The following is a 15,008-nucleotide window of genomic DNA, read 5'->3' as shown; positions in this document are numbered from 1 at the left end:
GAGAACCCAAGGAACCCCCAGGTGCTGAAGGAAGTGATACTGGCATTTCAGAAGATGGCGGTATTCTCTTTGAGTATGTGTTATGTTTGTTAGAGGCGCCATCTTCCAAATGAAGAATAGAAACCACGGTCCTTAAGATCAGTAAAGATCCCATAGCACTTGTTGTAAGAGTGAGTGTTTACTCTGGTGTTTTGGTCAAAGTCCAGTTTGTAATCATTACAATTTCCCCCCCTAAATTTTTTCTCCAGTTTCTTTTGGAAACAGTAATCTTCTCTTTCCCTGTCAAACTGTGTAGTGTTGCTGTACGTTTTTAATTACATGCCAAATTACAAAAAACTCAGAATTTGTAATGGAACTTAGGGTCTTTCAGGATGAAGGTGATGGAGGCAACATGGTGCAAGGAGTAGGGCATCAGAGTGGGTATTGGCAGACTTTGGCTTTGTCACTGTCTCTGCCACTGATTCTTTCTGTGACATTGGGCAAGTTACATAATATTCTTGTCTGTTTCCTCATTTATAAAAACAGGGATGATAATATTCTGTAACACATCTGAGAAGACTTCTTTAACAATATGTAAAGATGTTTATTTAGTTTTCCCTTCACTTTGAGATCTACAGATGAAAAGCTTTATATAAATGCTAATGATTTCATATTATGAAATGTAAACATAAATTATGTCACTAAAATATCAGTTTAGCTAACCCAAGAATACCAATCCCCTGAATACATAAATATACCTTACTCATTTAGGAATTCCCCAAGGAATTGAGGGGTCTATTAAATCGATCTCTTTGCCAGTGCTTTCTGCATTGCTATGTTTGTTACACAATCCCTATTCCCATGTTATTTACATGAATATTTTTGTATGTATTTAGAGTATTAGGAAATCAGGTGGAGAAACTTGTTGCTACCAGCCCACGATATTAATCCTAATGTTATACATCTCTGCCTGTGCCAGTGACATGTTTTTGCTGGTTTAATTACCCAGAGTATCCAAAATCTCCCATCCATTAGAAAGGTAATGGAGCAGTTGTTTCAAGGTTGCTGATGTGCAAAGAAACAGAGGCTTGTGTCTCCCATGTTATGAATGATTTCTCAGTCTGAACACTGGATATGAGAGCTGAATTGCTGTTCAAGAGGTGTACTAGATTAAACCTGTTGCACAATTACAAATATTTTACCAAATCCCAATCGTAGTGATAAGCAAACCCATGAACTTGTCCAAAAAAGCTGACTTCTCATACACTAGGAACTAGCCCATACTACATCTAGTACAGGATAGATACAAAAATATTATAAATTGCAAAAGTGATTTAGTACAGCATGAAAATACAAATTATGAATTGAATATTATTTAATCCTTAAACTGCCTACAGGTTTTATCCATAAATTCTAATCTACACATGCAGACATGTCAGTCTCCTTCTCAATTAATTTACCTTTGTGATTCCCAGGTCTGCTTCTTCACCTGACTTTTAGAAAATGAGTGAACTTAATTGCTCTTCAGTTTCTTTCAGCTTTTGAACAGAATGACCATAACTAATTATTGCTAATGTTCCTGTCTGATACTGCATTAACTTTTTGTCCCAAAACTTTCCATATAAAATAAATACATTAATCATGTAGGGTGCTGAGAATAAAAGTAAATTCTCATATTCCCATAAACAGTAGGAAAGTTATAACACAAGATTCAAAGAGGAACATTATAAGTGCTTCCCTATTGCTATAGACTTGAAGTTAACCCAGACCATACTGTGAAGGAAGGCCTTAGGCTTTGTAACTGTAACTAAGGCCAGCTCTACATTAGAAAGGTAGGTCAACCCAGCGATGTCGCTCAGGGGTGTGAAAAATCCACACCCCTGAGCGACATAGCTAAGCCCTGAACCCTGCTGTAGACTACGTGAAGTTGACAGAAGAATATTAAAGTGAAATTGTCAAGTATTTAGGCAAAATATTTGATCTATTTGAAGATTTGAAGATCCTGATTTGTAAAAGGCCCCCAGCCTGCCTTCTGAGTTGGAGATGTAATATTTTGTTTCTGAAAATATTTGTGCCTACAATTAATTACAGGTGCAGTTCATAACATTGAGGCTACTTATTGACAGCAACTGCAAATGCTGTTAATAATGAATGTAATATTGCACATACATATGTGAAATCTGCTTCTTAAAATCAGGCCCTATGTATGTGAAAGAACACTAATCTGTCACGGTGAGGTTTTTAAAAGCCACTTATACACACACACCAAACCAATGATTTTAATTCCTGTGCTCCATCTGTTGCAACACAAACAGTGTTCCCAGAGATGGGCAGATATCGTCAGTGATGCTGAGATACGAACAAGGAAAGGTATAAAAATGAAATGTAATATCTAGAGCAGGGGTTCTCAATCTTTCTTTCTGACCCTCCCCCCCACCCCCAACATCCTAGAAAAACTTCACAGCCCACCTGTGTCACAATAACGGGTTTTCTGCATATAAAAGCCAGGGCCGGCATTGGGGGGGTGGGTAGCAAGCAGGCCAATTGCATGCGGGGGCTCATGCCACAGGATTCTCCGCAAAGCTAAGTTGCTCAGGCTTCGGCTTCAGCCTCGGCTGGCAGAGCTCAGGCCCCGGGCTTCAACCCCATGTGGCAGGGCTTCGGCTTTCTGCTCTGGTCTCCAGTAAGTCTAATGCTGGCCCTGCTTGGGGGCCCCCCTGAAACCTGCTCACGCCCCACCCCACCCCCAGGGCCTCGGACCCCTGGTTTGAGAACCACTGATCTATAGTATATAAAACTGTAAAAAGTATTTTAGAGGTTTTTGTTTAAAACTATTTTAGTCCTTTTTGTTGTAATGATTATTTAAATTTCAAAATACTTGACTCCAATTATTTAAGTGGAAAACATGAGATTCATTTTCTTATTTGGAATCTCTAAGAAGCTACACGTTGCAATGTTTTCAGAATATTTCAGTTTTTCTGAAATCTTATGTCTACAAATGCGGGGAAGAAACAGAAGGAGCAGAGAATAGCACTTGCCACATTGCAAAATTTCATTCACTCTCCATTTTTTGCTGGTAAATATAGCTGGGTCCTGAACGTTAACATCTGCAAATCAAATCAAATCAGTTTATGATGTGCCTACCTGATACAGTGGCCACAGTCACTCCCTTAGTAACAGACACTTGTATTTTAATTGCCTTGAAGTTGTCGATTAGCCTAGATTAGTCCAATTCACACAATAGCCTTGACTTTAAGGCAACTAATGTCACAGAAAATAGAGATATGTTTAAGTGCCAAGTTCATACTGAATCCTCCTGTTGTTGCTTCCTGTCATTTTCCTGTTTTTCCTTCACCCCAGCTAAATCACCCATCTTGTTCCATGGCTAGAAGATTACTCTGAGTATAGCATTTGCAATTGTGGCTACAACTTTGTCTTATCGTCTTCACTGCTGGTAGCTGTGTGGCGCAACCTACTGGCTCGGACTCTCTCCTCTCTATATTGTTACATTTTGCCTCATTTTTGATTGAAAGAAGTTTGTTCCTTCCTTTGACATAAATTTGAAAATAAGTCAAAATTATATCCGTTTTTTTAAATTAAGATTAATTTAAATTTAGAATGTGGTTAGCCTAGTTGCAATAATTAGGTGTCTCACTCATTCCACTGAGTTTATTAGAAGCAGAAGCAGACCTTAGATCCTGGGTAATTCATCAGGGCGTGTGTGTTGTTGTGGGAAGACCCATCCATGACCAAAGCAGAAATCGGTGGTCCTTCCTCTGTATTGACTGACAGTTTCTGCAGAGACCGTCACTGGTGTTGGAAATGTAGTGCCCAACTCCATCTCTCTCACACTGTTTTTGCATTGACATAACTTCATTGACTTCAAAGGAGATACTACTGAGAGATGGATCATACCCTGTGTTGAAGTTAGTGGAGTTACACTGGTGTTACGCCAGTTTAAGATGGAGAGAACTCACTTCCAAAAGTGGGAAAGATGTTTGAAGAATCTGTCAGTTGCCTAAAGTCTTACTGTAGTCATGGGCGAGTTCCTCCATAGCTGAAGTCTAGTGCCTAGAAATGCTGAATTCTATAAAAGTTTTGCAATAGTGTTATATAATATAGTGAGTTTCTCTCATCTGATTGTTTGACAGCTGTAAGATAAGTGCATTCCTTGTGTCTTAGAGGTAGCACTTGTAGGCGTGGTGGGACAGAGGAGAAGAGAAGAGGAGGAGGAGGAAGTGGCCAAGTTCAAGGGAGAATGATTGAATGTGGGTAATTCGGAGGGTTGGGATCTGATCTAAAGCCCATTGAAGTCTTTGGAAAGGCTCCTACTGAGTTCCTTGGAGTTTGGATAATGGTCTTAGTAAGATTTGATTCTTCTCTTAAAAAAAAAAGTTACAGAATGTTGTTGAGCTGTGATTTGAAAAGAACAGGGATTCAGAAAAGGATTTGGGTGTGCAGCGGTAGGAAGGTTGTGCTAGATAGTGGGAGCAATGTAAAAACCTGGAATGTAAAGCTCAGCACTTAGACTCTTTATTGAGGTGAACAAGAGAATTGAGTTAGTTATGAAAACAATGAGGTGAAAGGAGAGTGTTCTTTGTATAGGATGCTACAGGATCCAATAACTGTTCTGGGATATTTGTCAAAACACATAACCCTTGTGTTTGTTTATTGGTTTGTTCTTTATAACTTTGCATTGTCCATTGTTTTCTTGTTGGTAATGTAGAAGCCTTCAAGCATGTGAAAGAGATAAGGGAACTAAGCAAGAGCTTAGGGACAGGGAGATGTATTATGGGGAAAGTGAACATGCTGGTTACAAAGTACTGTCTTCCTTTGTATGACCTATTTATGCTTTAAAAACTAGAAATTAAACCTGCTTTTTTATGGGTCCTTAAAAAACTTCCTTTATTTGAGAATAGAGCTCATGGTTTTATACTCAACTAGAATATTATATTAGATTTTGGACTGGTTAATTCATTTTCTTTAAAGAGAAAGCAAAGTGGTATTGGGGAGGTTTTTATGGTTTAAAATGGATGACTGAACTCATTTACTCATTGTAATTACTCTTTGTGATTAATTGTAAGACAATCAACACTGTAGCCATGAAAAATCAATAGGTAAAACAAAAGCTCTGACTGATATAGGTGGCTAGAGATGAACAGTGAGTAAGTTTTGCAATAAAAATTTTTTAAGTGTGAGGTATAAATCTCTTTAAACTGAACTGTGTTTGATACAGATTTGGCTTCAATAGAAGCGATTTGGGACAAACATATCATTTTACGAATGCATTCAAACTTACAAATACCAGCAGTGAATTTTTTTAGTGATGTCCCTTAGTCTCTTATCAAAGGCTTGTAACTGTTTTTCTTTGGTTTTCGAATATTCACTTCAGTGTCCAATAATTTAATATACAGTCATTTCATATCTGAAAATGTAAGGATAATGAAATGATCAATATTCAGACAGGAAACTCATACATACCACCTTTTCGTTGGCTTTTCTTAGCCCAATCCCTATCTGGTGAGGGGAGGGCCGTATCCAGTGGGAGTAGAAAAAACTTTTAAAACAATTTAATCTGACTTTAAAACATATTCAGTATAGAATGTAAAGACTTCTTTATCTGAAAATAACAGATCAAAATATTTTATTCTAAAACCGGTGACATTATGAGCAGGTGTGTCTTGAGACATTAGATTGACCACAGTTCCTTAACTATTAGACATGTTTGAATAAACCTTATATTACCAGAAGTGAAGAAAACCTTTGTTTTTGTCTTGTGTTTGAAACTGAAAACATTTTTATCATTTAGTTAGTCCACTACCAATCATACATCAGGTTACATGACAGTTTGCATCTAAAGGAAGAACTTTAAGCCTTACAAGGTCTCTGTACATCTCTCCAGAAAGAAATGTCCTTTAATGAGGAAGCAGAAGTTAATGACAGTGTTGCCTGACCCTTTGAGAGTCTGCAGTACCTCAGTCACACAAGATTGGCCCCACTGAGATTGTTTGTATGATTTCAGTTAAGTCCCTTTCACTCTAGTCAGAGATACTCACAACATTAATACGCGCCAGGACTGTTGACTAGATATACTGTGCTTCATTACAGCAGTGAATTCAGTGATGAATTATAGTGTCAAAAGCTAACACATTGAAGAGAAGACAACAGCCAAAGTGGTGGAAAGCCACAGACTCCATATGTAATATAAACCAGCTTGAGCAGACTGCCAGAACCTTGCAGCACCTTCGCTGTAGGACATGGGGCATATCTGTACCACAGACACACTCAACCCCACAATCTTGAAGCCTACGTTTCTCAAATAATTTCAAGTGAATTTGATAAGAGAAGCCAAAATATGGCATGCTCATTAGATACAGAGGTATAACCACATGCAACAAGTAAGATACAAGTTACAAGTCAAAAATACTTGAACTTTTACATTTAAAGATCAATTATAGTGCTGGTGGCAGATGTAATAATTTTGAACAAATTCTGGATCTCCCTTTTTGTCCTATATTTGACACGTAAAATGCAGAGTTTGATTTTTATCTTGTTTTAAACTAGGCTACTAAATGTATTTCTATTGGGGGTATTTATGGTCTGTAGATGCCCAGCCTTGTGCCATGATTAATCAACCTCAAGCTAAGCCTAGTCTGGTTGAGACACAACTTGGACAGAAGGCCTCTAAGGAAAAACCTCTGTGTTACCTGAAGTTGTGTTGTGATACTTTTTTCCTCTGAGACAGTATAGAACCAAGGCCTAGAGTATTTTATTACTTTTGGAGCTGCTATTTTGATTATATAATTGACGTCCTGACCTCTTGTGTTCATTAACAATCTGGTGGCATTTTCTGTAAGAGTTCAGGCCAAATTCCACACATGAGCTTATTAAGGAAAGTAAGTGATCTTAGAGTGAGAGGGCGTACTGTCATGGATTGGAAGCAGGCTATGACAGAAAAGGAAGGGTAGGAATAAATGGTCAGTGTTCATTGTGTCCAGAAGTTAACAGTGGGGTGCCACACAGACCCATACTAGGACCTGTGTGGTTTAATATATTTATCAGTTATCTGGGAATGAACAGTGAGGTGGCAAAATTTGCAAATGATACAGAATTATTTAGGCTAGTCAAGGCTAGAGATGACCATGAGGAACTTCAGAGGGACCTATCCAAGCTAGGTAAAGCACAATGGCAGATGAAGTTCTCAGGTTAACAAGATCAGGGCCATGTGCATTAGAAGAAATATTTTCAGCCATTTAGACAAATTATTGGGTTCTAACTGAACTGTGACTTGGGAAAAAATCCAGTTATCACTGGGGAAAAATAAAGGAAACAAAATTTAGACTGCATAAGTAATGGGATAGAAAATATTATATCATTATTATATAAGGTATGCCATATTCTATTCAGGATTAGAGAAGGGGAAAGACTACCATAAAAAGAGAGATTGAAAAGATTGGGACTGTTTAATTTAAAGAGGTGATGAATATGGCGAGAGATGGCAGAGGTAGACACAATAATGCATGGTATAGAAAAGATAAATCAGATGCTCCTTTTTACCTTATCTCACATTCTAAAAGAAAGAGGACTTTCAAAAAAAAATTGAACATTTAAAGCTAATAAAAGGAAATCATTTTTTGCATAATTAACCTATAGAACTCATTGCCATTAGATATCAGAGTTTAGCAGGATGATAAACAGAATTAGATGTTTCTATGAATGGGAATATCCACAATTGTATTAGCGAAAACATTATTTTAGAAAACATAAACCAGCCACTAACAGATGGAGATTAGGAATAAACTTCCCCTTTGGCAGGCTATTCCATAATGGTTCAATCTGGGGTTTCTTGCACCTCCTTCTGAAAGATCTGGTATTATCTACCGTTAGAGTCAAAATAATAGACAAAAAGTTTGTTTGTTCTGATGGTAGCGCTGGTAGGTTTCACCTCTGACAGTGGCTGCTCCATTCCAAAGTGATCCCTTTGTACATCAAAGTAAATTTGTAAAGAACTTTGCAATCATTTGGAAAATCATTCCATTAAATGTAAAATGTTGTTCATGTTTCAATCTGTTGATTGTAATCATTGCTGTTCAAGGTTTATATTCCAGGGTGAAAACCTGACACTATTGAATTCAGTGGCAAAACTCCCTTTGATTTCAGTAGGGTTGGGATTTCACCCCAGGAATTTTTTTTTAAAGTAATGGGCATATGTCACAGTATCTCACTATTGCCTGTAATGTTGGTGTTTTTACAGTGATTACATGCTAAATGAATGTACCATCAGACTTATTGCTGAAAACTAACTGCGAATCTTAATGGTGTTAAAATGTTTTGGGTTTTTTTAAATGTAAGAATAAGATGGTTTCCTGTTGGCCCTAGAGTCACCCAAAACACTTAAAAATCTCAAACTAGGCCAAGTATGCCATCAGCAAAACAAGAGAATTATTTCTGTAAGAGGCATAGAAAGTTTTTTAATTAAATGATTCCTGATTGTTGTGATAACTGCTTTCTAGCTGTATTTGCATAAAGCAAGATTTTGCAATAAGAGCTAGGTGGTCTAATCTTTACTCTTTTGTTTTTTCTTCTAGGAGAAGCTCTGCCTACCACATCACATCCTAGAAGAAAAGGGCTTGGTAAAAGTGAGCATAACAGTTCAAGCATTACTAGATGTAACCACAATGAAGCAAGCTTTATTCACATGAAACTACTATTTCTGCTGTAATCAGCTCCAATGTGCCATAAAAGTATCAAAACACTGCTCATCTTTTCAAACTGCATTGAAAAATATCCTTCTGCTCCAAAAGAGTATTCCTACATTTCTGAACTGAAATCATCTTGCAGACTATCTGTATATATTGAACTGCAAACTAATAATCATTTTATAAAGCAAACTGGCATTTCACTGCTTTTATAGCTCAGTGTGTACAGCGCCCATTAAAACAGCCACCTCTCTGCCACTTACGTAAGTGTGGAGTACAGCTGCCTGGCAGCAAAATATGTTCATCTTATTAAAGCAAGAGCATCTTCTTCTTTTTTTTTTATCTGAATTTTAACATGTTTTGTTTTTTTGCAGTTGCTTCAGGCCATTGCCTTTTAAAAATATTCAGACAAAATATTTATATAAATATTATTTATTAGTGAGTTGTTATTCATCCTTTGGATGCAAAATATAAATTAGGAAACTGTATTTTATTACTGCTTTTTTGTGGTTAAACACTTTATTTTAATATAAATATTTAGTTATTTTTTATTCTACTTGGTGTGCAGTAATTCTACATCTCCATAATCGTATTTTCTAATATGTATGATAAACAGTAAACAAAAATAGGTGCTTTAAAGAAAAGAACTGTTAGCTGGGATGGCATTCTTTATTTTGGGGTTTGTGGAAGATTAATATAGTTTCTCTGCATTCCAGTTAGTTTCCAACATTCCAGCAGCACTTCCCTCCACCCCCATTAGATTAAATTGGTTGAACTAAAGAGAAGCACACCTTTTTATTTGTATATAGCTGTTATTAAAAAAAAAAAGGAAAGATTAAACTTGAAAACATAAATGTGAACAAATATTTTTGATTGATACTTATTTTACTATGCACAAGACATTAAACTTTTATTACAACAAAATAACTGATGTGCATTAGCATCACGTGTCTTGAAATATAATTTTGCACTGTACTTGGGTAATCTTAAAAGGATACAGCACTACGGAACAAATAAAAAATAGCACAAGAAAGGTGAAAATAGAAAGTTTTCTAGATAGTCAAATATATGTTTGGTTTTTTTAAAAAAGAGAAAATATAATTTCATTATAGTTGTTTTAGGCAGTTGTAAAGACCTGATCCTTCAAATATGGACTACAGGTTGCAGGGCTTACTACTGTGAGCGGTCTCATTGTAGTTAATGTACTTCCGTGGGATTTCTCATCTTACTACGCACACTGCCCTGTAGTGAGTGTTTGCAGGATCAGACCCCTTGTCCCAATTCAGCAGTAGGAAATAAAGTTTTTTTCGTTACTTTTAATCTCAAAAGGAGGTTTTAAAGCTTAATTTATTGTTCAGTCATTGTCAGACACGTATTTTAGGTAGAAAAGTTCTAGCACAGTGATTTTCACAACCTTTTGAACATCCATTTTTTGGTATGGAAATCTAGTGATGTAAGTAATTTAGGCAAACAAGACAGGGATGTAGCATGTGGTAAAAAGGATGGCTGTTAGGGGTCTATGTTACATTTAAGGAAGGAGAGTTTGAAATGCATTACAGCAAAAGTGAGACAATGTAGAGGGCAAATTAAATAGAGAAAGAGGCTATGGAGAGAGAAAAAACAACCTGTTTGAAAGAATGTTGACACTTGTCACAATATTGCATAATCTAGGCAGAGTGATATGCGTGTTCACACAGAAAGACACTGCATTTAAAAAACCACCAGTATTCCAATGAATTAATTTTTAATCCTGAATATATACAGTGTTTGAATGCAGACCTTGTATTTTTGACATCACAGATTATGGTACACATTGACAACAATCTGTTGGGGGCGGGGAAATGTGAACTCAAAGACAATATAATGACACATACAGTATGCATGGAATATTCAGTTATTCCAACCAAAGCAAAAGAGGGAACATTGACTTACATTGCAATTTTGACTGGCAGCTAGCATATGGTTTCCTATCAAATGTATTGTGCACTTTAACACTAAATTAAAATGTATTTTAATATTTTACAGAGCTGCACAAATACCTGTTTTGTCAAACAGCATGAACAATGTAAAGAAAATAGGTTTTCAACTCAGAGTATATCAAACTTTAAAAGCATTCAAAAATTGACTATATAAATAGGAATATTGATTGCTGCATCGAGGGGTAAAATGCAGGTTCCTGAGTATTTTTTTTACAATGTATATATGGCAACATGAAGCTTTGTAATTATTATTTTGACAAATCCTGTTTTTTTCATCAGTAAAATTTGTTTTTCTCCTAGTAGTGACTTTCAGTATTTGCTTAAAGTTGGCTGTAAATAGCGCTAAATATTTTGTAATATGGCTTTTTTTATGCAATCTTAACCTGTATGGCTAAAAAGAGAATTTCATGAATCTTTGTACACTTTATATGTGCAATAAAAAATGCATGGCCTCCTAACAATACCATAAACAGTGAACATTGTGTATATAGTGCAAACTTTACTGTAGCTGCAATTAAATCATTTTATTTGTATTCATTTACTCTCCTGTGACTGAGAATTTGTACAATAAATCTATAGTTGTTGGAGGAAATCAGAAGCAAGTAAAAGAAGCAAAATGCCTTTTTTTTTTTTTTTTTTTTAGAAACCAAAGTTCAAGCCAGACCTAAGTAAAGGCCCTTTGCTCTTTCAGAATCTGTTTCTCCAGACAAGTTGCTAGAAACCCCCCCCCCCCCCTCCCCCCAATACACACATGCAAATAGACAGTTGTAATGTTTGGGTTGTTCTGGGTGTGTTCTTATAGCATAGCTGTATTTCACTGTAAAAGCTTTCTTTGATGCATTCTGTGCTGAGAGAACAGCAAAATCTATGTTCCTATCTTACTTCTCTGCTTAAATCAGTCAACACCTTAACTGGGTTATTTTATGATCCTCCTCCAGTTTCTAGTTTATTTGCCCACAGTTTGGGGCAGTAGAGCTGTGGGAAAAAAATACAGGAATCTATCTCTGTGGGATTAAAGGTAGAAACGTATTTGATTGTGATTACAGACCTGCAACTACCCACTAAAAAGAAAGTGTATGATAAGGAAAATAATTTTACCTTTTGTCCTCCAAATTCAAATAGCCTCTACAGCTGCATATGTTTTATTGTAGCATGTGTGTTGCTCTGTACAGCAGGGTAAAACAGGTCTCTTTCCTGAAGACTTTACAATCCACGGCCTGAGGCCCTAAAACTACCCTGAGTAGTGCCCTTGATTTTGGTGGTAAGCGCTGGGCTCTAAATTGGACAGACAAGACAGTGAATATTGACACCACAGTCAGTGGCTAGAGAAAGGAGACGAGGATGTAAACAATAGGAAGGCAGGACTCCAGGAAAGCAGAATGTCTCCATTGTTCTACAAACAGGGACAAAGGTACGGAGTAATGTGTTACAGCAGCTGCATTAACGAGAAATGGGCAGTGTATAAGCCTGGAGGCCTGCAGAGGTGAATTTCTATGGGATCAGTCTTAAAGATAAACAACCTTTTTGCTGAACTAGCTATTCAGCTTTGTTGCTGAATCAAGGATTCTGTATTTCTGCTGCAGGAGTTGATGGCATCACAAATGGTAGAGCCCCAGTGCTATTTGTCACGTCCGTTATTGCAAGGTAACCAAATCTTGGCAGGAAGAAGCGAGGTCAGCGTGAAGAATGGACAGTGTTTCAGTGGTATGAGAATGAGAGGTATCCAATTCCCCAAAACCTGCCTTCCCAATGACTTCAACTGGTAGCCAAAGGAGCAAGACATTTTATTGCTGTCATGGAGCTGGGACTTGTGTACGAATCCAGCTTCTTTCAGAGTTAGTTTTATAAAATCTCCTCTGCTGTGCAGTGCTCTAAAACAATACCTCATAGGAACGAGCCCCTTTAAAACGTCGTCATTCACTTGCACTGCCTCTGAAAATCAGCTCTAAAAGAAAGTATCAGACTCATCACTGCTGCTAAGTTTTGTCAGCAAAGCAAACTTGCTCTAGGATAGTAAGTGATTCCGCATTCTTAATAGAAAAGGCAACAGGTATTTTCTGTATCCAAACTTGTATATGGGCTAGTGTTTCAACATGGAAGCTGATATTGTAATAGATCTCTTGCTGGAAAGTAAATTAAGACTCAGGCAGGAGCTGCATTTCCTTATCACCCACAGAACTATGAGATTTTAAAAATAGACCTTGTAAATGTAACAAATACGAGCCTGCTTTTCTCAGAGGCTGGTGGTGATCTGCATTTGCTACCACTAACCCTACCATTGTTAAATGATCCTGTTTAATATTTTATTATATTTAGGATACATTAATGATGTCATCTTCTTTAAAAAAGCATACAGGGAGTAAAATCTTAAATTTTACTTCAAAGGAAATGCCACAACTTTTCACATACCTTACAGCACCCAAATGCCTGGCACTTGTTACTGTAGAATGATAAATGGCTGTTGAGATACTAGTAGGAATTCTATACCTGTTAAAATGGTTTCTGCTTAGTTGCATGCATAGAGAGGTTATAATGGAAATCCCCTCTGGATGGCACATTCTGATTTGAAGCTCTCTAGCTTTCACTGAAAAATTAACTTCGCGCTCACTGAGATGAACGTCGTACAAATTTCAAACGAGGTTAAATTAACTGTTTGCAGAGTCCCATGGCAGTGCTATCATTCCTTTTGTACAGATATAGAAACTGCAACAAAGAGACTGTGTGATTTACCCCTGCAATACCGTCAGTGGCGTAAAGAGTCCTGGCTCCCAGCGCCACAAGGGTACAGATAAAATACAGGCAGTCCTCAGACTTACGAAAAGATGGGTTCCTGAAAATCGCATCTTAAGTTGAAAACATAACTTGAATTTCCCATAGGAACGTCAGATCGAGTGTTGTAAAGTCAAAACGTGACAATTTATAAACATTGTGCTGTTTGTCATAAGTCAAGGGCTGCCTGTAATGCCCAAAAGATAATCTTCCAGCCTTTAAGATACTTCAAACTCCATGCTCTAGGCACTAATCACAGCACCAGATGCTGCTGTTTTAAGTTAACTGGCTATTTCAGAATGAATTAGGAAAGAGACTTTTTACATACTTTGCTACATATAGTAAAATCGAAGTGTTTATCACAACATATCAGCCGTTTCATTCAGCATGGGTAAGAGGAGTTACCACGCCATCTCAGGTGTCCTACACCATGGCACACAACAGCAATACAAGGTTGAGATCTTGTTAGAACATTTGAGCTGGCCAAACACCGTGTTTGCCAAGGGTGCCAGTGTGCTGGAGATCAGACCTTTGTCTTAATGTAAATTTTTTTTAAAACGGTGCAGCTTTTCTAATATCCACTTGTAGCAGTCACTTAAACTTTGTACCAGGGGTAGGCAACCTTTCAGAAGTGTTGTGCCGAGGCTTCATTTATTCACTTTAATTTAAGGTTTTGCGTGCCGGTAATACATGTTAAAGTTTTTTAGAAGGTCTCTGTCTATAAGTCTGGGGGGGGGGGGGGGAGGGCAGAAGGCTGGGGGTTGAGGGGGGGGGAGGGCAGAGGGCTGGGGGGGTGTGGAGGTGCTGGGCAGAAGGCTGGGTGTTGGGATGACTCAAGGTCAGCGCAGAGGGCTGGAGGGTGTGTGGGGGTGCAGGGCAGAAGGCTGGGGTGCTTGGCTCGTGGGGGTGCTCCCAGCCCCCTGCCCTGAGCGGCTCATGGCAGGGGGCTGGAAGGGATATCCCCTGTTCCACCCCCTTCCCCCAGGCTCCGTCCCTACCTGCTCTACGGAGCAGGGAGCACGCTGCCGCTCGGCTCTGCTCTGCTCCGCTCCCCCTCCCCGTCGCAAGGGCCATCGCTGGCAGGGAGAGGGAGAGTGGGGGGGGGAAGGGGTCCCGGTCCCCTGCCCCACTCAGCCCCCCCTGCCCACCACTCTCCCCTGCGGGGGCAGGAGGCAGAAACTTGGTCCTGCAGAAGCCAAGCTTCCCCCCTCCCCCGCTTCTCCCCCCAACGTGGTGCATTCCGGCCCCTCCGCCCCCCTCCTCTCACCGGGCAGGCAGCGTGCCACTCAAAATCGGCTCGCGTGCCGTGTTTGGCACGCGCAGGGCCGGCTCCAGGCACCAGCCCACCAAGCTTGTGCTTGGGACAGCACCTGGAGGGGGGCGGCGCTCCAGCCGCCGGGGAGAGCGGGGCCACGGCCGGGCTCGCCACCCTACCCCCAGCGCTCTGGCCGCCCTCCCCCCTGGCGCCCTCCCCCCGGCCGCCTAAGTCCTCTATTTGATGACATGAAATTACATTACTGACCTACTACTTGTTCATGTAAGCAACCGCAGTGCATTACATGAGGATGTTATCTGATCACGA

General features: G+C 38.9%; 1 protein-coding gene across 1 annotated transcript in view; it reads left to right on the top strand.

The window, feature by feature from the left end:
* Positions 1 to 8,681, top strand: part of LOC112110920 (leucine-rich repeat and calponin homology domain-containing protein 1-like) — a 243,568-nt gene extending 234,887 nt beyond the window's left edge. Inside the window, exon 20 of the mRNA XM_026648974.2 lies at positions 8,568 to 8,681. Within this exon, the coding sequence (XP_026504759.1) occupies positions 8,568 to 8,681 (114 nt within the window). The remainder of the gene's footprint in view (positions 1 to 8,567) is intronic.
* Positions 8,682 to 15,008: the final 6,327 nt, after the last annotated feature.

Source organism: Terrapene carolina, unplaced genomic scaffold (assembly GCF_002925995.2).
Source record: "Terrapene carolina triunguis isolate 2854851 unplaced genomic scaffold, T_m_triunguis-2.0 Scaffold17, whole genome shotgun sequence".
In the NCBI taxonomy this organism is placed as follows: Eukaryota; Metazoa; Chordata; order Testudines; family Emydidae; genus Terrapene; species Terrapene triunguis.
This window is presented reverse-complemented; position numbering and strand designations above follow the sequence as displayed.